The following is a 23951-nucleotide window of genomic DNA, read 5'->3' as shown; positions in this document are numbered from 1 at the left end:
TTGTTTTCTGCTGCTCCAGAGAAGCGGACACGGAGCAATGGTTCCAAGCTACAAGAAAAAAGATTCCACCAAAACATTAGGAGGAACTTCCTGACAGTAAGAGCTGTTCGACAGTGGAATTTGCTGCCAAGGAGTGTGGTGGAGTCTCCTTTTTTGGAGGTCTTTAAGCAGAGGCTTGACAACCATATGTCAGGAGTGCTCTGATGGTGTTTCCTGCTTGGCAGGGGGTTGGACTCGATGGCCCTTGTGATCTCTTCCAACTCTATGATTCTATGATCATGCCCATTATAAAGCATCCATGACAGATAGCCATCCAATCTCTGCAAGAGCCTTCCACAAATGTGGTCCCCCTCCAAATGTTTTTGGTTGTAACTTGCCATCCCTGACCACAGGCCATGTTGGCTGGGGCTGAGGAGAGTTGTAGTCTCTGCTGTAGTTGTAGACTGGAGGGCACCAGACCAGAGCTGTTTGCACTAGAATGACACAAGTTGCCTGCTATTAGCTATCACTAAACAAACACTTTCCTTCCCTGTTGAGATGGGTGGGCTACTAAATAAGGCCAAAATACAGGTTCTTGAAGCACAGCAAACTCGGCAATATTTCTGAGCTTTTTTATAGTCAGGTCCTTGTCTTGGTATGATTATGGCAAACAATAGCCTAGTACAATGCAAAGAGAATAGTATAATGGTTTTATTAGTTTATCAATACTATATACAGGCTTCTGCATGAGTTACAAAATAGATTAAGTATTCTTCTGAGAAACTAGTAGAATTGACACTATTTGACAATATTTTAGTGCATCCTTATCACCCGTAACACAGATCTGTTGTGCTATATCAGTGTTTCATGGAATGTGTGCCTGTCCCTAACTGGTTGCTCCTATATCTCATCAGGTAAAACAAAACCCAAACCCTCGGTAGTATATAAAGCCTCTTTACAAACCCTTAAGCTCTTGCACCCCACTAAAAATGTAGGAAGTAGCCGTCAGGTGTGCTCGAACTCAGGACGAAAGGGAGAAAGGTGCTAAGAGGAAGGCACGCTTGGCAAATCCACACCGTGGTCAACTCCCGCCCGGAAACCTATGTCCCCACTGTGGAAGGAGGTGTGGATCCAGAATTGGCCTCCGCAGCCACCTACAGGCTCACTTTTAAGACCATGTTTATGGAAGACGATCTTACTCAGCTACGAGGGACCGCCAAAGAAGAAGCATACTAAAGTGACTGAATTTAATATGTTTCAGTTCTCAAAGGCAACATACCCTTTTCGAATATATCTACTTACATTATGATGCGGGACAAGTGTCTTTTGCAAAGAGAGGAGCTGTCACAGTGCTGGAGAAGCACCAAGGCCACTGATCTAGCTTGGCACTCGCAAGCAGAGCTCTCCATTTGCCTTCTAGGGTAAAGTGTCTCATGTCCTCACGAAGAGGTTTTTCCTGCCGCAGCAAGTACAGGAAACCCTGTTTGAACATGCAGGGTTTCTGGTTACAGTCTGTTGTACTCCATCTTCCACTCACCCTACTTGCCACCTCTAGTAAGGAAAGTACATAGTACAGAGGCATATGGATGTCAGTGTGCACAACTGGCAGTCTTCACACTACTTCATTTTCTTTGATGGGCATCAAATGAATTCTTAAAAGGAACTCCAAAGCAATGCACATATAAAACGCTGAACAGACAACAGAGTCCTGCTCCCTGACTTAACAATCAAAATAAACATGAAATAAAAGGAAGGCATTAAGTCTCACTGAGTTCAAAGGGGCTTGTTCCTATATTCCCAGGATCTAGGGTATACAGCTATAGGGGTAGTTATTTATTTACAAAAAAAAAACCCCTCTACAACCAACATGAACTCTGTTTGTAAAGCAGGGAACACAAACTAATGCAACATTTAAATACTAAAAATCTGGAAATCTACACTTCCTTTTCACAAGACAAAGAGGCAGTACATAGCAATATCTAGTTTATAAACTGTCACTTATGTTTTTGCTCAGGTGGCTCTTTGAATCTTCAGTATAGGCAAAATTTTATTTTTTCCGAAAAGGTTCCATAGGTCCCTGTTTCCAAAGATGCATCTCTTCTACAATAAATAAGTTAAGCGGAAAGTAGATGGCAAAGGGGATCTGATATACCAGCCAATGAGCCAATCTTAACTTTTACCTCAATTTACACAAAGGAAGCTTTAAAATGCTTCCTTTCATGACCTCATGTTTATATCGATCCCAAAGGAATCCTAGTGCCACCATGTATTTTGAGAACTGTGCTCTCTGCCTGTCTCTCTCACACATCCTCAAAATTTGCCAGTGCCTTCCTATTGACAGTAAATCCTCTTTGCTGTTAAAAAAACCCATTTCACTCATTCAGGATGCACGCCTTATAGGGCTGAGAGCCAATGAAAGACCAAGCTGTCACAGTGATGGCCACCAACTTGGGTGGTTTTGAAAGAGAAGAGGGCAATCAATGGCTACTAGCCACAATGGCTATGCTCTGACACCACAGTTGGGAGGCAGCAATGCTGCTGGTTCCTGGAAACCCCAGGAAGAGAGAATGCACTTCTGTCTGAATCCTGCTTGCGTGTTTCCCACAGGCATCTGTTTGGCCACTGTGAGTACAGGATGTTGGCCTACATGGGCCACTGGCCTGAACCAGCAGGTTCTTATCATAATATGGCTATATACACATTGGAATAGGGCTTTGAATTCTTGAGTGAGCAATACTGAGGATGCCTTTACAATTTATGACCAGAATGGCACATTTCTAGACATCTCTGTGTTAATGTCACATAGCTATTGTTGAGAGTGCTACAATCACCCACAACCTTTTCTATCAGCACCAATGAATTTTGTTCACAGGCTTCTTACAGAAGACAACTTTCACAGGATATACCGGTCAAATAACATTGACAAGGAGATTGTGCACCAGCGTAGCCCCATTCTATTTTGATCACTGTGCACAAGTTAGAACTATGGACAGCAAACTTTCCAAACACTCTTCAATTTTAGGCTCAGATACAACACTCTTGACCCTAATCTGATCAGCTGATTTGTAGTTGTGGAGAACAGCCTTTGCCAAAAGTGTTGTGGACTTTGAAGAAGCATGAACTCAGAGCGAAAAGGAAAAACGAGATAAGAGGAAGGCACGTTTGGCAAACCCTCACCATGATCAACTCCTGCCCGGAAACCAATGTCTCCGCTGTGGAAGGACGTGTGGATCCAGAATTGGCCTCCACAGTCACTTATAGGTTCACTGTTAAGACCGTGTTCATGGAAGACAATCTTACTCGTCTACAAGTGAGCGCCAAAGAAGACATTTTCAAGTACAACACAAGACATGTTTGCCCACATAGAATTTTCTGTCACCGCTACAAGGGCAAAAATACAGCTGGATCAGAGACATGACAAAAAGAAGACACAATGGGAAGGCAAAAGGCTGAAGACAAAAGATGCCTGGAGATCTCATCAGTGAGTTAACCAGACTGAAATCATTTAAGCTTCTCTAGGGCAGTGCCACACTGAGCTTTTTGATAGATCAAAAACTTCTACACATTCCACCATACTAGCAGCTGTTAATACAAAATTCCATGGGAAGTGAAGGGATAAAGTGAAGACAACCAGTTTACAGCTCAAGCTCACTGAGGTTTGCAAAAAGGTGCGTGGCAAAGAGAACCAACATTCCTGCCCAGGCTTAGTGACAGCGTATCAATGAAGTTACAGGTGTGCTTGCTTTTTCAGCTCCTTTGAGATGTATACATCAAGGTAATGCAACCATCAAATAAAAAGCAGAGTCTGACCAAGCCTCTGCTATCCTAAAAATGGTACTGCATAGTTTTTATTAACTTTTGGTAATATACCCGTCATAGCATAGTTATTTAGCTTACTTATTTAGACCATCAGGACGTCGTCTTTACCACTTTGAATACAAATAACTCAAAGAGGAAACACTTTCCATGCTCTGAAAAGCATCTCAGAATGGCAGTTTTGGTTCTGCTTCAAGGATCTGCCATTCTGATGAATCTCTTTATTCATCTGCAGCCCTTATATCACAGTTGACCAGCAAAAGCTCAAGTCTGAAGCCTAGTGGCCTATGCCGCCCCATCAGTACTACGAGGCTGAAAACCCTCCCTTCGGAGACTGTTTAAGTCTAAGCGTGTTATGACCTCACAGCGCACTAGGATACTATCGTCCTTTATATATGTTTTTTGTTTTAGCGCCTGCAACTGCATAAACGTCACATATCCAAAGCCTTTTGGGTTGCGGTCGACCATGGGACGCTGGAAAGCCAGCAGCTCGGGCTTGGTATCCATCACTTCCTCATGGTTGTGCCTTGACGATCCTTCTGACTGATCCAGGATAGAAAGCCGTATGGTGCCTTGGAAGGGCCAAGGCAGGTGGCTGTCATATTGCCCTTGCATCGTATGAACAAAAAGGGAAATATAATTGGCACAGCGCTGTGCATTCGGGGACTGGATATGCAGCCGCAAGCAGAGTTTGTAGCCGGGTTTCCCTGTGTAGAAGCCTGGGCTGTGGATTACAACAGGCCTATCTTCCTCCTGCGCTCTCAAGTAAACACTGAAATTCTCAATCTTCCACAGGAAAATACCATTACACTGCTGTGATTCCATTTCTGCGACTTTTTCCTCCAGATTTCGGATAGTGCGTTTGAGATCTCTCATCTGGTTGTTTTGTGTCTCCATCTTTGCTATGAGTTCTCGGATCTGGTGATCTTGCCTTACCAAGCGACCTTCCAGTTGTTGAATCGTCTCCTTGAAGTTGTGGACCTCTGGGCTACATTCACAGGAAGGTGATGGGTCATATGGGACAGCGCCATGGAAATTAGTGATATTCAGGAGAGTCTGAGCCATCATTCTCATATGGACTGGGGTGAACTCCTGCATATGCCGTGCCAACTCATTTCTCTGCATCTGTAATTAAATAAAGGCACATAGTTCCATAAGCATTTCCTTTGACTAAAGTCAAGCACTGAGCCTTAATGGGCAAGGAAAAAACCACTGTGTTTAAAAGCAGAACTGGCTTAATCTTCCAGTGATTGTCTGAAACAAGAACTGAAAAACTGAACAAGGAGAAATATTATTATCTGAAAAACTGAACAGAATGAAAGTGTTACTACTGCACTGTTCAGATGCCTTTATTGGAAAGCAATTTAAGGCTTTGAAGAAAAAAATCTCAATACAGATTTTCTGCACAAACCTGTGTCACTGCTGATCTAAATGAATGGTGAGATCAGGATTATACCATGTGCTACCTGCTTCCAAGTTCAGGCAGATCACCTTATTTCACAGCACATCTGGAAGGTCCTCGTATTGTAAAGCTTAATTTTATATGTCATCAGGGGATGATGAACACCAAGCAGAAAGCTACCATGTTGGCATTTTTCAGAGATGGGGAAATGTAGCCATCCATACCCTTTTCAACAGGGCCCACGTGTTCAGATTTAGATGTTACAGAGAAACAGAGGTAGGTATCATGGGTATCAATGACACCTCCCTCGCCTGCAATATCCCAATGACCACTCTCAGCAGCTTCGATATAGATGCTAAATAGCATTGAGGACAGGATGGTACCCTGTGGCACGCCCAAAGGACCACAAAATAACCACCCGGTATTACTTTTGGAAACTAAACCCGGAAATAGGACCACAGCCACTGCAGAACAGTGCCCCAAATGCCGAGCTCATAGAACTGGTTCAGAAAGATATTATGGCGAATGATATCTTCCCTGCCCTCAGCACCATTGCAGGAGGCAGGATTACGCGTTCTCCCTTGTGCTTGGTTGGATTTGCAACATGACCTTTGCCACTTGCGCTTTACCCATAATCCAGCCCATTTCATTGCCCAGAGGTCTCTGGTACACCAAGGGGAAAAAGAGGCTTTTGGGGCAGTAAAGTAGCAATACAAAATTCAACCAAATGAGAAGCAAATAGAAGTGCTGGCTTACTTTTTCTGGACATCCAAAGGGGCTGTATGTACACGGTACTGGAGCAGTTGGGCAATCGTTATCGTAGTGATTAGGAAGCTACAGACAGATGGAGAGATGACACTGTAATTTTCAGTTTGTAAAGTGCAGAAATCAACACTTATAAGAAACAGTAATTGGTGGCCTACATATAGAATATATAGGGTGATATACAACTAAGTTATGCTCAGAGCAAACCCACTAAAGACCATTGATTTCAACACCCAGAGTGCGACTAATATGGGATCTTCTCCACACCACAACATCACCACCACCAACAGTGTGTAATTGCATATTTACATTTTGGCCCACAAAGCTTATTCTGAGAAAAATCTGTTTGCTGGTTTATAGCATATGCCATAGGTTATTTTATTTACTTAAGATTCCCAAGATGACCTTCAACTGAAATTTTTAAGGCAATTAACAATGCAATACAATGCAAAAGGTAATTTAAGGCTGCAAATCTTATACCCGCTTATTTGCGAGCAAGCCCCCACTGAAATCAATGAGACTTACTCCGGAGCTGACATACACAGATTTGGACTGTTATAATCCTACAAGTGAATCAAAATTTAATTTTTAAAAAATGGGGCTGCCTCTGAAGAAGGCAGAAACTCAGAAGACCATTCCCCAGAGTGGCTGGAGAAACCCAGACGGACTGGCACAGTATAAATAATAATAAAAATATTATTAAACTTCAGTGGGTGAGGAATTCAGTGGGCAGGTTGTTCACCAGGGTAAGACGGTTTGAGCATATAACGCAATTTCTGGCTTGACTGCACTGGCTGCCAATCAATTTCCAGGCCCAAGTCAATGTGATGGTTTTCCCCTATGAAGCCTTAAGTGGCTCAGGGTCACAATACCTCAAAGACCACCTTTCCCATATGAACCAACCCAAACCCTGCAATCATCATCTGAGGCCCTTCTTCATATGTCTCCTATGACAGGGTCAGAGGGCAGCAACGTGAGAATGGGCCTTTTCTGCAGTGGCTCCTCGCTCGGGGAATGCTCTCCCAAGGGAGGCTTCCCTAGCACCTTTGAATTGTGCTCAGAAACTTACTGGGAGCCAATGTAGGTCTTTCAAGACCAGTGTTATGTGGTCTCTGCGGACGCTCCCAATCACCAGTCTAGCTGCTGCATTCTGGATTAGTTGTAGTTTCCGGGTCACCTTCAAAGGTAGCCCCACATAGAGCGCATTGCAGTAGTTCAAGCGAGCGATAACTAGAGTCTACACCACTCTGACGAGACAGTCTACATATCTTTAGGCGTGAGGCAAAAATATTCTTCCTGGCCTTTGGCTAAATAAACAATCTATGGCCTTTTAAACTGGGAGGAGGAGTTACTGTGTTTGTTTGTTATTATGCTGTTTATATTTTTGTTTTTATATTGTAAATTGCCCTGTGGTATTTGGATGGAGGGGAGTATAGAAAATGTTAAAATAAAAAATAAAAATAAAAATAGTCTATTTGTTTTTGTAAGTTGATGGTAAATGCAAGAAAGCTTTCTTGCTATTTGGCATTCCTACATTCAGTTCTCCGTATTATTTTAAAATTATTATCTGCCTGTCCGTATTTCTATGCCACGAGGGGCGCATAAATGACAAACTATTAAAATAAAGAAATTAAAATACTGACACAAGTCAAACCACAACTAGACTACCTTGCTATCAAACAAGAAAGATTCTTACCTGTTCTCTGATTAGCACTGTATTGCAGTATTCACAGCAGACATTTGCTAAAAGGCACATCTGGTCATGAACCTTCATTTCACCAAAACCAGAAAGTAAACAATAATTAATTGCACCGAAAGGGATCTAACAGATCACTAACATTGTTTGATGCAATGCCATCTAGAATGTGACTCCTCTCTCTCAAATCCCATCTTTGCACTACAGAAAACAATAGGTTTGGAGTTCATTTCCTAAAAGAGCACTAATATATTAATTCAGGAGGTGCACACGTATATAGTCAGCAGACCTTTGTAGAATAGGGTTAAATGATATTAAGACCAGCAAGTCCTTGGTGTTTTGAAATCTGTGTTTTCTTGTTGTCACCAACTCCACGATTCTATGAAACTATTATCTAGTGGTCCAGAAATCTCTTTTGCTACATAGTCTTACGGCCTCACGAGTGTCTTTAGCCTATAAGAACAGTAGCATATTCCAACAAGGAAGGACTTCACATGTACTGTGGCTAATCTATGGAGGATATTATGTGGAACGCACAAAAGGAAGATTAAAAAGACAAAACGAAAACAAAACCTTAGAAACCTACTTTTCTAACAAAAGGAAAGCAATGGGGAGCTTTGGACGCTCGTACTTACAGGACCGCCTGCCCCGGTCTGCCCCACGGAGGACCTTAAGGTCCATAAATAGCAACACTCTAGAGGTCCCGGGCCCTAAGGAAGTCAGATTAGCCTCAGCCAGAGACAGGGCCTTTTCAACACTGGCTCCAGCCTGGTGGAACGCTCTGTCTCATGAGACCAGGGCCCTGCAGGATCTGATTTCTTTCCGCAGGACCTGTAAGACAGAGTTGTTCTGCCTGGCCTTTGGCTTGGAATCAACTTGATCCCCTTCCCCTCTTTCCTTTTTCCTTTCTCCTTCTGTGATGGAACTCCTATTTGGGGACTTCCCTGGCTTTTTTCTGGCCCATGTAGGACCAGTCTGGATAGTTGGCCTTGGTGAAGATTTGACGTTTTCATCCCCAAAAAAGTCTTTGATTTGAGTTCCTACTGAAATGAGGCTGCATTTTAATGTTGTATTTTAATCTTGTTTTTAAGTTGTATTTCAATCAATTGTTTTTCTACCTGGTGTTGGCTGCCCTGAGCCCGGTCTTCGCTGGGAAGGGCGGGGTATAAATAAAATTTATGATTGATTGATTGATTGATTGATTCACACTTTGATTAATTTTTTCTGGGGCCAGACCTGATCAACAGACCACCAGCTGGGAATCTTGGGAGAAAACACATGGCAAAAAATGAAGTTCAAAATGCCTGAAGTCCAGGTTCAGTTTCAAACTAACAGGGTAAACTGCTTGAGAGATGGAACTGGGACATGTAGATTTAATTTTTTTAAGGCAAATTTTTTAAAACCGAGATTTATATATAAAAATATAAATCCAGCTGCTTGTGAGGGGTGGGGGGAAATAAGTAAAAAGAAAATCACTTGGTGAAATCTTTGTGAATATCATATAGAAGGGTGTTCTCACATCTGTAAAATACTGACACTCTTATCAGACAACACAGGAAGAAAAAAATATTTCTAATTTTAGCAAACGTTTGTGTCAGAGCTGCCCCAAGGTCCCAGCTCACAGAGGACCAACGCCAGGTCGTCGTTATATACAAAAGTCTTTATTGAAGTTCAGTTTCCATTTCAAAGCCGTAGCGCGCAGCTCTACGTCTTAAACCCTAGACCGCCGAAGTTCCGTCTGAATCTCCTCCCCCCTGACACCAGTTTAAGATTCTAGCCCTGCTCCACCTCTTCCTCTGCTCTCTCCTCCTCTGGGTCCTCCTGTCCGCTGAGGCATTCCCCTTTCTGGACTCTTCTGACGCTGAGTCGCCTGACTCCTCCCCCTGCCTCCGGCGGGCTTTAGGACCTGGTTCCCAATCCTCGTTCTCTGCTGTCCCGCGCGCCTGCACATTTGAACTTGGCTCTCGCGCCAACCCAGTGACCTTCCTCCTGACCGTTACACTGCTTCTATCACTGCTTCCCTCTTCCGGGATGCTGGCTGGACCTGACCCATCTTCTCTCCCTGCTGGGGGATACGCTTGCCCCGATACCTGGGACTTTCCCCCCCCACTATGCTCTGGTGGGGAAGCTGGCCCTGATCTCCAACTACTGCTCTGGGAGTCCCCGCTGGCCCCTTGCTTCTGGAGTGTCCCCCTTGGGACCCCCCTTGCCCTGGCCACCGGCGCCCCCTTCTGTGAATCTTCCGATTCGCTGGAGAGGCTCATGGAATCTCTCGGGCCACTGTCCTCTTCTCCTACGCTGCCCTCAGATTCTTCCCCTTCGCTCTCCCTTTCCTCCCTTCCCTGCGCTTCTGCTCCTGAGCCCCTGACAGTTTGTTAAATATGCTTCATTTAAATAAACAAACACAACTGTTCTGATTAAGCTGCATATTTTGAAACTTACCTCTTTTTCTTCATAAGGCATCCACACGGCACAGTTTGGACAGGAGGTTTGTCGTCGTGGACATTCTTGCTTTATATGATCCTGTATCTGATTCTTTTGGAAAATGCCATGGCACTGGGGACATTTCTCTGGAGCAAAGCCGCAATGCAGCTCATGGTCCTGTGGAAGAAAATGAGATCAAATAGCAATTTAGCCTATAAACTTACACAAAATGATTCCGAAGCAGACTTAAAATATAGACTGAAGATCGTGGTAGCCAATCTGAGGCAAGTGTCTTCATGTCAATTACTCCCATGGTTTGGGGGTGCAAAAAATAAAATAAAAAAGTATGTTCAAGTTGAATTCAGCTAAGACTTGTAAATAGCCAATTGGTGAGATCAAGCAATTCTGGGTGAGCAGACTGGAAAGCTCTTAAGAGCCGAAGAGAAAAGGTCCCTCCAACCTGGTTTTTCATGAAAGCTACAAAGAACTTTGCACACCTGGATGTCACAACATCACTGGGCCACAGGTGTAGCAACCATAACTACCACCATCCTAAGTGAGGGAATGGGAACAAGGTGTCCTTTGAGCTATTCCAAAAAGTCTTACGGTATGCTGACACTGCTCAGGACTGGGCGGCAATTCTGCAAAAAGAAACCCTGAAAGCCCACCTCTAAATGCCTGAGTTCCATCTTCTGATGACAGCCCTTGTTGGGACACTTCACCGTCAGCGATAGGATTTCCCGTTTTGCAAAGTTGTCAGGAAAGAGTTGAGTTTCGAGTAAAATTTCGTTGTCGATTGGACATTTATGACCAGCATCTCTATCAAAAAGAGCAATAATATACATCATAGAGAGGTAAACAGAATATCCAGCCTACTGTAATCTTGCAAGTTACACACATTTAACTCGTGCTCAATCAGCTTTACACACTTGGCAAATTAAAATAAATAAATAAAAGGGGGTGGGTGTCCAGGGGAAATTTTTTTGGCAATCTTACCCACTATTGCAACCAATGTGTTTTAACTATACACTATTTTGGCTTTAAGAGTGATCCCCAGAAACCATAATCTGCAGGTTTATCTATTAATGCAAATTCTGTGTTTTAGTTATTCTTGCCAGTTTTGTAACATTTTATGTGCCACGTTACTTTATATATTTTTATTTATTTGTTAATAAATGTATTTATATACTGCCTACTTGCAAAACACAAGGGCAGCGGAAAGCAACATAAAAGCATTTTTTCTGTACACTGCTGGTGAATTCTCTGAATGTAGAGTAATTTACAAATTTGGAAATAAAATAAATAACAAATAAAATTATTCTTGCAGTCATCATATTCTCCAGTTCTGGCTTGGCTCCTGCTGCATACTGCCCCCCCCCCGGCTCATCCCACACCATTCCAGTGGACTCAAGAAATAGCTTTTTTTGTGGGGGAGGGGGGAGAAGCCAGAAAGCTCCCATTGTACAGACAGAGTTCTGCTCACATTTTCCTGGATTCAACCCATTGAAGGCATCTGTAGCTGAGATAGGATATCCCAACACCCCATTCGCAAGATGGAAAACATCAAGGGTGGTAAACTGGCCATTTGGGTTACTAGTCAAGGGAAATGCTGGATCTTCCAATAATAAGGTAGCCCTCTCACTCCAAACCATCCTTATCCCTGATACTTTTAGCTTTTTAAAAATACATAAATTTTAAGAGGGAATTTGTGACATCAGATTTATGTGGCAACAGTGAAAAGCACGTTATCTTTCTAGCCGGCTTGCAACCTGGTCCATCTGTACCTAGACTTCCCACTTCTTTTCTTTTGACATCCCAAGTGTAATTGGGAGCTTCCTCTTGCTTAAAACTGCACTCCATCTGACACTTTAGGCATACATGAGAAAAACTGTTCAACCGACGCTTTGGAGATGGGCTACAAACTCAAGTTTACTTGCAAACTCAGTGCTGACATGGAAACGTAATCACTAACCCAGTGTCTCAGAAACATGTGCAACGGTGAGCGCGATGATTTGCCCTTCGTTACAGACAACTACTGCCGGAAGTCTACTGCTCCTTTACCTTATGGATTTGACAATGCAAGCTTTGCAGAAACGGTGTCCGCATGGTGTCTGCACTGCCTCCCGGAGAGCCATCAGACAGATTGGGCATTCATATTTGCTTTCCAGCGGAGGGTCAAACTCCACATCATAGCCCTGGATTTCTTCCATGAAAGAGTTTGAAAGTGTCCCGCCAGTGCCATTGCTGACACTGGTGCTGATGCTTTTTTCTTTGGCTCCAGCAATGGAACAGCTGGCCATAGCTGCACAGCAGCCGCTATCCTGACCACCGGCTTCAAAGCTGCTGTTACTGTGTAGCAGACTCATAGTAACACGGAGGGGACCAGAGAGTGCTCTGTGGGCAAGAAACAGAGAGAGAGAGAGAGAAAATAATTAATTAGTTGTTTCAAATACCACATATTGCCTAAGCAATCGCAATCCCTGTGCCACCATTATCACAATGCCGCTGTACTAATCTGTGGCGTGACTGCATTTGGAACACTGTGTACAGTTCTGGTTGCCTCACCTCAAAAATGATACAGTGGTACCTCTGGTTGCGAACAGGATCCATTCCGGAAGCCCATTCGCAACCTGAACAGAACGCAACTCGCCTCCGCGCATGTCCCGATTCGCCGCTTCTGCGCATGACGTCATTTTGTGCATCTGCGCATGCGCGAGCGGCAAAACCCGGAAGTAACCCATTCCGTCGCAACTTGAAAACACTCAGCCTCAAGCAAACGTAACATGAAGCCTGACTGTATTGAAGAGTTGGAAAAGGTTCACAAAAGGGAGAACCCAAAGTGATCCAAGGGGATGGAGAAACTCCTCTTACGAGTAAAGTTATAGCGTCAGGGGCAGGATTCAGGACAGGTAAAATAATTCTTCAGACAGTGCATAGTTAAGCAATGGAACTCAATGCCACAGAAGGCAAAGGCGGCCAGCTTGGATGGCTTTGAAAGAGGATCAGAGAAATTCACAGAAGATAAGGCGACCAATGGTTACTAGCCATGATGGCTATGCTCTGCCTCCAGGTTAGGGGACAGGAATGATCCTGAATGCCAATTACTGGGAATCACAAGTGGAGAGTGTGCTCAGATCCCGCTTGAGAGGCATCTCACTGGCCACTGTAAGAACGGGGATCTGGACTAGATGGCCACTGGCCTGATCCAGCAGGGCTCCACTTATGTTCTGATTCAACTTCTATATTTTCAAGATTGCAAAAACTGGTACTTCCTACAAGTGCCATCTTCCCAGTTGCTTTCACAACCACACCAAGAACATCTTTTCAATCTGCCTCCCCCTCTCTTTAAAAGTCCAAACCACCTGTCAGTATCCTGTCAGTCACCTGTCAGTCACCGTCCTGGCTCTTGCTGTCTGATGAGGAACTGGAACTCATGGCTCTGCTTTTGCAGAAGTCTTTTCTTTTCAAATGTGAACGGTACATAAGGCAAGTCACAGGTTGCAAGGATCTGCAGTTACATGGGAGGTCAAAGGCACAAGCGAAGATGTCAAACCAAGAGCATTTAGTGTGGCTTATTGAAGGGCAGCATATAGTGTAACAAGCAGCTGGAGTCCCAAGACTGGGCTAGCAAGCAGTTACTAGTGGGCTAGCTAGGTGACGTTTGTGCATTCGAGTGCAGGCATTTCCACATCCTAGGTTATGGAAGAGGGGTGGGTGCCAGCTCAGAAAATTTGGGTCCCTGCAAGACTACAGTGAAGGGACCTGCTTGATCTCAGGAGGCAGAGAGTTCCAAAGTGCAGGTGCTGTCATACTAAACACTAAACTGTTACTTGGGGCATGGGGAGGGGGGATTTGTATACATGGTAAAGAGGACAACCCTAGAAGCTGTGGGGTAGAAAGGAAGCAAACGGTAGTCAAGAAAACCCTGGCCCATGTTTTAAAAAGGTAAAGATAAAGGACTCCTGACAGTTCAGTCTAGTCGCGAACGACTCTGGGGTTGCGGCGCTCATCTCGCTTTACTGGCCGAGGGAGCCAGCGTTTGTCCACTGACAGTTTTTCTGGGTCATGTGGCTAGCATGACTAAGCCGCTTCTGGCAAAACCAGAGCAGTGCATGGAAACGCCGTTTACCTTCCCACCGGAGCAGTACCTCTTTATCTACTTGCATTTTGACGTGCTTTCAAACTTCTAGGTTGGCAGGAGCAGGGACTCAGCAACGGGAGCTCACCCCGTCTCGGGGATTCGAACCGCCAACCTTCCAATCGGCAAGCCCAAGGCTCAGTGGTTTAGACCACAGCGCCACCCACGTCCATAGCCCATGTTTTAAGCAGGCCCAAATTTCTGCTTTAAGCTCAGACAAGTTTTTGCCTGCCTGGACCCTTGCTAGATCACGAGAAACAGAAAGCTTGGCAACGTTTTACTGAAGCTGAGATCATATATCTGTGTGAAGAACATGCAAGGTATGAGACTCCCTACAGGCAGCCCAGCAGCTCTGGGTGACCCTGTGCTGGAACATGAGATCAGGAAAAACTGGCAAGCTAAGCTCATGCACCAGAATGAAGGCTCATTAGAGGCTCTGAGTCACCTTCATAAGGTTCCTTGTACCCTGACAAAGCTCAAGAATATGTCACACACACCCCGAAAAACCAATTCATTTGAGATAAAGTAGAACAAAACCCCTGTTTTAAAAAGTTTTCCCCGATGTCATTTACCAATACAGAACTAAATTTTAGTGAGAAAAAGTGGTGCGAGAAAAGAGAATTACTTTGTATACCATATGAACTGGCCCCATAATCATCATCTGAGACCCTTCTTCACGTCCCTCCTCCATGAGATGTCCAAAGAGTGGCAACACGAGAAGAGGCCTTTTCTGTGGTGGCTCCATGCTTGTGCAATTCTCTCCCCATGGAGGCTTGCTTGGCACCTTCATTACACACCTTTACATGCCTTCTTCTCTCCGCCTTTTGGCTACTGAAACAATCTATGGCTTTATAAACTATGTGTGGGGTTACTGTTTGTTTATTATTATGGTATGCATTTTTGTGTTTTTATATTGTAAACCACCCTATGATCCTCTGAATGAAGGACGGTATGGAAATGTAATAAATAATATAATAACAAGAATACTAAATTGTAGTGATTATAGGATCAGCTGCCCATTATGTAGCCTCCTGTCAGCAGCTCCTCCATTCCGTTACCACCTTGCGTATAAGAGGGATTATCTGCAACAAAACTAGACAGCTTCACGTTCTCATGATATACCAACAGGAAAGCAACAGAAGTGGACTGGAGGGCATAAAATAAAAAAGGAAAAAATCTCAGGACTGCCTTCTGTAAACAATAACAAAACCTTTCCAAACACCTATCCGAGACAACAGTATTGATATTTCTGAACCTAAGAATTGCCAATCAATAGCAGCAATTACTTTCTAGCACAAGAAGGTTAATGATTAAAGAGAAAAATCAAACAGCAACAATTGCTTTGTAAAACCACCACTGACGCTTCAGCTTCTAGTACTGCACACAAATGTTTTTCTTTGTGGGAGTTTCCTGAACAAAAAGTTCTAGCTTTACTTGAAATGGTGGGGATTTTGTCTTCATGATTAATTTTATTCAGTATTTTGAAAAAGCTGGAGAATCCCACTACCACACACATAGACTTTTCCTGTCAATACACCCTGATTTGAGGGGCAACGCTCATTTCATCAGGTGCATTAAGTTTTGTGCGCTCAATCTTGCTCAAAGTCGGCAAAACTTTCTACTGCTTTTAAGGTAATGTCTTCAGTTCAGAAAAACTATCATAAAAACATTTAGACTCCAATGTGCAATATTAGCCAAATATGTTCTTCTGTTACTTGAGTTTTGTTTTAAATGTATCAGCTGTTGTGTGTTTGTGTGTGTGTGTGTGTGTGTGTGTTATAAACACAATATACTGCATATACAGTGGATGCTCAGGTCGCGAATGTGATCCGTGCGGGAGGCATGTTCGCAACCTGCAGCATTCGCAAACTGCAGCGCTGTGTCTGTGCACACGCAGGTCGCGATTCGGCACTTCGGCGCATGCGAAAAGCGCGATTTAGTGCTTCGGTGCATGCGCCAAAACCTGGAAGTAACCCATTCCGGTACTTCCGGGGTTGGTGCGGTGTGCAACCTGGAAAGGCGCAACCTGAAGCGTCTTTAACCCGAGGTATGACTGTACAGGTGTCATTTTCGCATCCCTTACCATGCAGCAAGCAGTGTTACAAACTCAAATATATAAGCTAGGAGTCAAATGGCTCCCTAAACCAAGGTTACAGTTGCCAAAACGGAATACAGTGGTGCCCTGCAAGACGGAAAACCCGCTAGACGAAAGGGTTTTCCGTTTTGGAGGTGCTTCGCAAAACGAATTTCCTATGGGCTTGCTTCGCAAGACGAAAATGTCTTGCGAGTTCCTGCGGGGGTTTTTTCCTCCCCCCCTTTTTCTAAGCCGCTAAGCCGCTTATCAGCTGATCCGCTAAGCCACTAAACAGCTGATCCGCTAAGCCGCAGATCAGCTGATCTGCTAAGCCGCTTATCAGCTGATCCGCTAAGCCGCTAATAGCGCTAATCCGCTAATGGGCTTGCTTCGCAAGACGAAAAAACCGCAAGACGAAGAGACTCGCGGAACGGATTCTTTTCGTCTTGCGAGGCACCACTGTATCTAGTTGCCATTTTTGGGCAGGACTAAAGTCTTATTTTTCAAATTTTGGAATGTGATTGATTCTCAGTTCAGATGACAACCTTGAGAAGTCTCTTGATCCAGGGACAGTCCACATACCTGGCCTACCCCAAGCTCTTTTTCCTAGCGGTGACTACTCTTGCTTAGGCTGCACAGAAAAAGCAAACCGGTTCCAGAAATTCATTCCGATTGGGCAGATAAAATTTAACTGATCGAATTCTACAGGATGGGGTGCTAGTGTATGAAAAGAGTCCAGATCCAACGATCCCCAGGCATGCACCTCAAGATGGTGGAGATGTCAGGCGCCATTCTGGTGCCCAGGAATGTTCACTTGGTTGCAAATGGTCGAACTCCAGGTACAAAATGCACCTCACGTCTGCTGATTTCGAACACTGGCAGCAAGTAACCTGCCTCCCTTCTCTTGTCATCTGGAGACAGCAGCTTTCAATTTCTTACTCCTTGTGGCGTCCTTGAGACTTAGGTAAAAAAGGTAACGGTAAAGGATCTCTGGTTTGTCCAGTTAACTCCAGTCAAAGGCGACTTGGGGGCGGTGCTCATCCCGCTTCAGGCCAAGGGAGGTGGTGTTTGTCCGCAGAAGCTGTTCTGGGTCATGTGTCCAGCATGACTAAACCACCTCTGGTGTAATGGGACACTGTGATGAGTGCCAGAACGCACAGAAACACCGTTTTCCTTCCTGCCACAGTGGTAACTATTTATCTACTCGCACTGGTATGCTTTCAAACTGCTAGGTTGGCAGGAGTGGGGACAGAGAAATGGGAGCTTACCATTGTCGAGTGGATTTGATCTGCCAACCTTCCGATCGGCAAACCCAAGAGGCTCAGTGGTTTAGACCACAGCGCCACCCACTCTTGTATTTGAGACTAGATTGTATTGGCCCACCACTGTCCATCAGACCACACTAGTGGACTGCAAAACCCCTTGTGTAGAGAAGCAATCTTAATCTACCACTATGAAATGTTGAAAGGTTTCAAGAATAACCTCCTGTTACACGAATGAAGATGGCCCAGCACTGCCCAAAATTTTTAAGAAACCAAATACATACAGTGGTAACTCGGGTTAAGTACTTAACTCATTCCGGAGGTCCGTACTTAACCTGAAACTGTTCTTAACCTGAAGCACCACTTTAACTAATGGGGCCTCCTGCTGCTGCCGCGCCGCCAGAGCACGATTTCTGTTCTCATCCTGAAGCAAAGTTCTTAACCTGAAGCACTATTTCTGGGTTAGCGGAGTCTGTAACCTGAAGCGTATGTAACCCGAGGTACCACTGTAATGTGATTTTTAATTGGACAGTATAAATTTTCAGGTTGGACCTGGGTAACGTCACATCGAAGTCATGTTTTGGTTCGCCATCTTGATTCAAAATGGTGCTTTGTCCAAATGTCAACAAATGTTGCCACCTTCATCTCAGGAACCCTCATGCCAACTTTGGTGATAATATCTGAAGAGGCTAACAAACCTATGAAGGCAAAGTTACACCAAAGTGGCGATTAGGCCTGCCATCTTAACTCAAAATGGGAGTTGGTAACCCAACCTCAACCCCCATCTCAGGAATCTTCATGCAGAGTCTGCCAATGATAACTCAAAAGGCGTTCAAACTCATAGAGGAGAAACAAAGGGACGAACCATTGTCCAAAATACACAGTAGATGAAGCAGCCCTCTTTCTACAAGGTGGTAGATAAGAAAGCCCAGGCAGAGTCCTAACTACACAGTAGTGTACCGGAAAGTCAGTATGATTAGCTTTAATTTATGTTTGTAGTTATTACCAATGAGGGAAATCCCCAGCTTTGTTTAAGAAGCACCTGAAAGTGTTAGGCAAGTTTCAGTTTGTGTTTCAGATAAACAAGGAAACTGAATACAGCTTTATGCATGTAGGTCTTGTGCCTAATGTATTTAAAATGTTTCAGGGATCATGGTCTGTTTAGTGTGTTCCTTTCCATTTCAGTATTCATATACTAATCTAAGCCAGTAAGCAAACATCTCTTATCAGGTTAATTCATGAATGCTGCATACACAATTTGATTTATAAAGAAATCGCAAGGCAGAGTTCAAATTTGAAAGAAAAAGAAACAAGAAAATTAAATGATATCCTATTCCAGATATCCTCATTGTTACCAACATTAATTAAAAAGGAACAACTGGATAGAGCATTTCATTCATTAGTTATTTGATATCCTGAGAACCAAACAGGTGTCCTCCAAATAATTCTGCCCACTTTAACCTGGGATAGGGAACCAGATCTGGTCAACGGGCCAGAACCTTATCTTCACCATGGCCCAACTTTGCCTACTGGGTGCTGATCATCAGTCAGAGGGAGACTTTTTGAAGCCTCTGCTGAGGGGAAATACTCTTTTCCCTCTGCTGAGAAAGCAGCGTGCATTCAAAGAACTGGGGGAAGCACTTTTGACTACAAACTGCTTCCTTTGGAAAGGAAAAAATGTTCCATTTCAAAAGCTCCTTTAAGAACTGGAAGCTTCCAAACCACCTAACAATCAGCTGATTGCTTCTGCGAGCCCTGTACGTAGTGCTTCTTAAGCATGCTTGCAAAGCGCTTCTGAAGTGCCAGTTGCTAGGTTCTTGCGAAGCACTGTGCAAGCTCCTTTCATCCAAGCTCCACGTGTACCTGCACAGTAATTTCGTTGTCCCCGAGAGGGGGCAATGACAATAAAGATATTATTATTATTATTATTATTATTATTATTATTATTATTATTATTAAGTGAACATGGCCTGGCCGAAATGGCCTGCTGGGCAAAATGGAGAGGCTCGTGGGCTTAAGGAGATCCGTAAGTCACAGAATTCCCACCCCTGACTTGAATAACCACTTTAAGCGTTATAGGTCTATTACAAGAAAGAATGGGAATGAATCCCCTCTTCTAAAGAGCATTTATACCAGGGTAATATAGCCCAATGTGGGATGCGGGTGGCACTGTGGGTTAAACCACAGAGCCTAGGACTTGCCAATCAGAAGGTCGGCAGTTCGAATCCCCGCGATGGGGTGAGCTCCTGTTGCTCAGTCCTTGCTCCTGCCAACCTAGCAGTTTGAAAGTACGTCAAAAGTGAAAGTAGATAAATAGGTACTGCTCCAGCGGGAAGGTAAACGGCGTTTCCATGTGCTGCTCTGGTTCGCCAGAAGCGGCTTAGTCATGATGGCCACATGACCCGGAAGCTATACGCCGGCTCCCTCGGCCAATAAAGCGAGATGAGCGCCGCAACCCCAGAGTCGGCCACGACTGGACCTAATAGTCAGTGGCCCCTTTACCTTAATATGGCCCAACTATAAGGCCCCCAGGCCTTTTCTGAGGCCACACCCCTTCACCCATTGAATGCTTTTCCCTCTGAAATGTGTCCTTGAACTGACAGAATGCCTCTTGCTTGCTTGGGCAGAGGATTGAGAAATGCTGATGTATGGTTGGGAATAGGGATATAGCCTCCTGTACAAACAGTCGTATCTGTTTCTCTGCATACTTTCGTCTCTGGCCCTGCATGCAGCTCCCAAAAGGTTGCTCACAAGATGAAAAAAATCCACAACCCTTTATTTATACCAGTAACTATCAAAAGTTCTTATATTGGTTAAAATTAAAAGACACTGCTTTATTTACCAACTGATTGATTTGGTTCACTTTAAAGCCATCCAGTTACGAATTTTTAGAAGACGATCAAACTATTGCTTTCTAAAATACACTTATTAAACAGAGTGTCCACATAACATCCATTACAAGAATCTCCTACAGTAAAGGAGGTGCATGCCTACACAGAAATACATTATGAACTTTTTCCTACTCTTCACATTTTCCTCATCTACAGTGCATAGGACATCAGCTCCCACAGATTGACAAATACTTTACAATACATCTGTAAGGTTTGTGAACTTCTGTGAAGACGTTTCCCAAGAAGGAAATATACTTTCATAAAATACTTATTGTAAGACCCAAGATTACAAATTAAGAGTTCCCCATTGAGAAATCAGACCTACAAACCAGCCAAGCCACAACATGTTTCTCTCTACAAGGCGCACACCACTTCATAAAGAGTTGCAGGGAGAATGTCAGCATCCTGAACTCAATTTACATTCATATTTGCCTTTATAAAGTTACTTCATGTCCCTTCCAAGATTTGTATTACTATCCTGGCCTCACTAATACTTACAGATTTAATAACCTATATTTATTCTGTCACTTGAGCCAAAAAGCAAACACCAGATACGTGTTTTCTGCATTAAAAAAAATCCTTTCATTTTACAATTTTATGCGATGGAAGTATACCGGCACCCTGTTCTTCAACAAGAAACCATAATAGATTGTGTGCCACACACAAAAGGTGTCTAAAAGTTCTTCCTTTAACCTCAAAACAATGCACAATTTGATATTAAAATCACTGGTGGCTTAAGTATGTACAATGGTACAACAATATTTAGTATTGATCTAGGTCTTTTAAAACCTTAGCAGAGCAATCCAAATCGTGGCTGAGCACTGAGCACATTAGCCGGCCTAATGGTTGGGAGGGCTGCACAGGAGTGGAGCTGGCTTGAGATCCAGTGGATCCTGGAAAACGTCAGTGCCTCCCGCTCCCCATTTTGGGAATTTCAGTAGACTGCCACTGACAAGGAGCCTGCCAGCAGTACTTCTGTCTGAAAAGGGTTCAGAACCCTTTTCGACCCATCCAAGGGCTATGCACCAGCTGTGGCCACGGCCAGAGGGTAGTGGCAAGATGCAAACTTTCACACAGCAGGCAACATTCTAGCCACACAAAAGCCAGGGGCTTCTGCACTCAGGCACATGCCTCCCCAGCCTCTGTCCAGACAAACAAGAGCCCTATCACAGTCCTAAGGCACAGCCCAGTCAGGCAAAGCACTGAGGATGGTGGGGGAACAGGGCTGGTGTGCGTGTGGCCTGGGGAAGAGTCCCATGGGCCAGATGGAGAGGCCAGAAGGGCCACATCTGGCCTGCTGGCCTTAAACTGCACATCCCTACTATAACCTCTGGAACCCAGTGAAGGCTTACTAAGCTGCACTCAGAGTTAGGTTCCCAGTACGTTTCCGAGCACAATTCAAAGTGTTGGTGCTGACCTTTAAAGCCCGTATACCTGAAAGAGCGTCTCCACCCCCATCATTCTGCCCGGACACTGAGGTCCAGCTCCAAGGGCCTTATGGCGGTTCCCTCCCTGCGAGAAGTGAGGTTGGAGGGAACCAGGCAGAGGGCCTTCTCGGTGGTGCCGCTTGCCCTGTGGAATGCCCTCCCATCAGATGTCAAGAAAATAAACAAGTACCTGACTTTTAGAAGACATCTGAAGGCAGCCCTTTTTTGGGAAGTTTTTAATATTTTATGCTGTATCGTTTTTAACACTCGATTGGGAGCCGCCCAGAGTGGCTGGGGAAACCCAGACAGATGGGCGGGGTATAAATATATTATTATTATTATCATTATTATTATCATTATCATTATCATCGTCATCATATTACTACTACTACTATTGGACAAACACTACACGATGCCACCCTTGGTAACTGCACAGAAACTTCATGGGGCATCAGTTTCAAACGCACGTTTTAATTGTTTGGATTTAAATTGTTTTCTAGAAACCATGGGACTGACCTTGAACCCTTTGGAAAGTGGCTTTGGCACTACACAACTTTAAGAGGCAGACCTCTCTTGTACTCAATTACACTCTTCAAAGCGTCATATTCACTACCATCTCAGGGAATCAGCAGAAAATGTGTCCTGATATCTGCAGTACCAAATGTGTCTGTATCTAGACAGAACTCTCTTCCTCAAGGTTTCATCCAGAGGGCAAGCTTGAATATTTTCCAGATGAACGGTCAATAATGTGCATAGGTACATGGGTGTAGCGGGGGGGCAACTGCCCCCAATCAGTCAATAAAAATACATAGCAAACTGAGGTCCCCCCCCCCCCAAAAAGGCCTGCCCCCTGACAAAAATCCTGGCTACGCCCATGCATAGGTAGGCATTTAACAGCACCAGCTTGTAATGCCATTGCCTAAAACTATCAGCTTCTGCCAGTTCCATCCCTTCACTGTACTGAAATAAATAATAGCTTTATTTTTACTCCATGCAATTTTGTTTCGGTGCTCTTTTATTGTTATTTAATTTCAAATTTCCCCAAAATTTTCATTCCTTGCTGCTAGCTAGCCCTAAAGACACTGGTACAGGCCAGACTGTTAACAATAAAATAAAACAGCAAGCTCTCTGATACCACAGGCCTTATCCAGTTAGAAGCAAATGAACCACCACGCAAGCAACAAAGGATTTTTCACTTGGTGGCTGAGCAGGTTCCACCAGCTTTTAATTATTTGCATAACTTTGTAAGTTCATATAAAACGTAAAAAGAATAAAAATGGAATAATGTAACCATGTGTTTCATAGAATCATAGAACTGTGGAGCTGAAAGGGACCCAGGGAGGTCCAGTGCTGAGGGCCTTCTGGCGGTTCCCTCCCTGCGAGAAGCCAAGTTACAGGGAACCAGGCAGAGGGCCTTCTCGGTGGTGGCACCCACCCTGTGGAATGCCCTCCCATCAGATATCAAGGAAATAAACAGCTACCTGACTTTAGAAGACATCTGAAGGCAGCCCTGTTCAGGGAAGCTTTTAATGTTTGATGTTTTATCGTGATTTTAATATTTTGTTGGGAGCCACCCAGAGTGGCTGGGGAAACCCAGCCAGATGGGCGGGGTATAAATAATAAATAATTATAATTATAATAATTATTATGATTTAGTCCAACCCCATGCAATGCAATTTGTGTTGTTTTTAAGCCCTAGGTTTTTTTTTACCAACCCCTAGGATGGGAACAGGGCGGAAACAGATAAAACTGCCTTGATAACTTGATAACCTGGACCAGGTTGGTTTTTTTTTTCTTTTTTAAAGAATTTCTCATGGCTCACCCTACAAACCTCCCCCCCCCCCCCCGCAGTTGCTCAGCTAGTCATCTAGTTTGGTTTGTGCAAGGAGGAGAATGAAACACGACTCACCACACCCACCCAATGCATCTACAGCAGTGATGGCCAAACTTGGCCCGCCAGCTGTTTTTGGGACTACAACTCCCATCATCCCTTGCTAACAGGACCAGTGGTCAGGGATGACTGGAATTGTAGTCCCAAAACATCTGGAGGGCCAAGTTTGGGGATGCCTGCCATAGC

The 23951-nt window shown here is 44.2% G+C and overlaps 1 protein-coding gene and 1 long non-coding RNA gene across 2 annotated transcripts in view; one reads left to right on the top strand and one right to left on the bottom strand.

Moving 5' to 3' along the window:
* The window catches only part of LOC309349095, a 224415-nt gene extending 221979 nt beyond the window's left edge, over nt 1-2436 (top strand). Inside the window, exon 2 of the long non-coding RNA XR_014159694.1 lies at nt 1208-2436. This is a non-coding gene — a long non-coding RNA (uncharacterized lncRNA). The remainder of the gene's footprint in view (nt 1-1207) is intronic.
* A 1361-nt stretch (nt 2437-3797) lies between these two features.
* On the bottom strand, nt 3798-12511 carry TRAF6 (TNF receptor associated factor 6). The gene is made up of 6 exons (XM_081874377.1): nt 12144-12511; nt 10751-10901; nt 10101-10259; nt 7659-7730; nt 5954-6031; nt 3798-4920 (listed from the first exon to the last, which is right to left on the bottom strand). The coding sequence occupies exons 1-6, from the start codon at nt 12446-12448 to the stop codon at nt 4081-4083; spliced, it is 1605 nt and encodes a 534-aa protein (XP_081730503.1). The 5' UTR covers nt 12449-12511; the 3' UTR covers nt 3798-4080.
* Nucleotides 12512-23951: the final 11440 nt, after the last annotated feature.

The sequence above is a fragment of the Podarcis erhardii genome (assembly GCF_964252035.2).
Source record: "Podarcis erhardii genome assembly, chromosome: 8".
NCBI classification, from domain to species: Eukaryota; Metazoa; Chordata; class Lepidosauria; order Squamata; family Lacertidae; genus Podarcis; species Podarcis erhardii.
Note: the sequence above shows the minus strand (reverse complement) of the source record. Positions and strands in the feature narration are given on the sequence as shown.

Bases quoted from the DNA above. Each gene is read 5' to 3' on its own strand.
- TRAF6 (XM_081874377.1), bottom strand. From the start codon at position 12,448: ATGAGTCTGCTACACAGTAACAGCAGCTTTGAAGCCGGTGGTCAGGAT. The intron at 7,731-10,100 runs GTAAGTTTCAAA...GGTGAAATGAAG, and splicing joins TGCCTTATGAAGAAAAAGAG to GTTCATGACCAGATGTGCCT. The intron at 6,032-7,658 runs GTAAGAATCTTT...ATCTGTCTGTAG, and splicing joins CAGTGCTAATCAGAGAACAG to CTTCCTAATCACTACGATAA.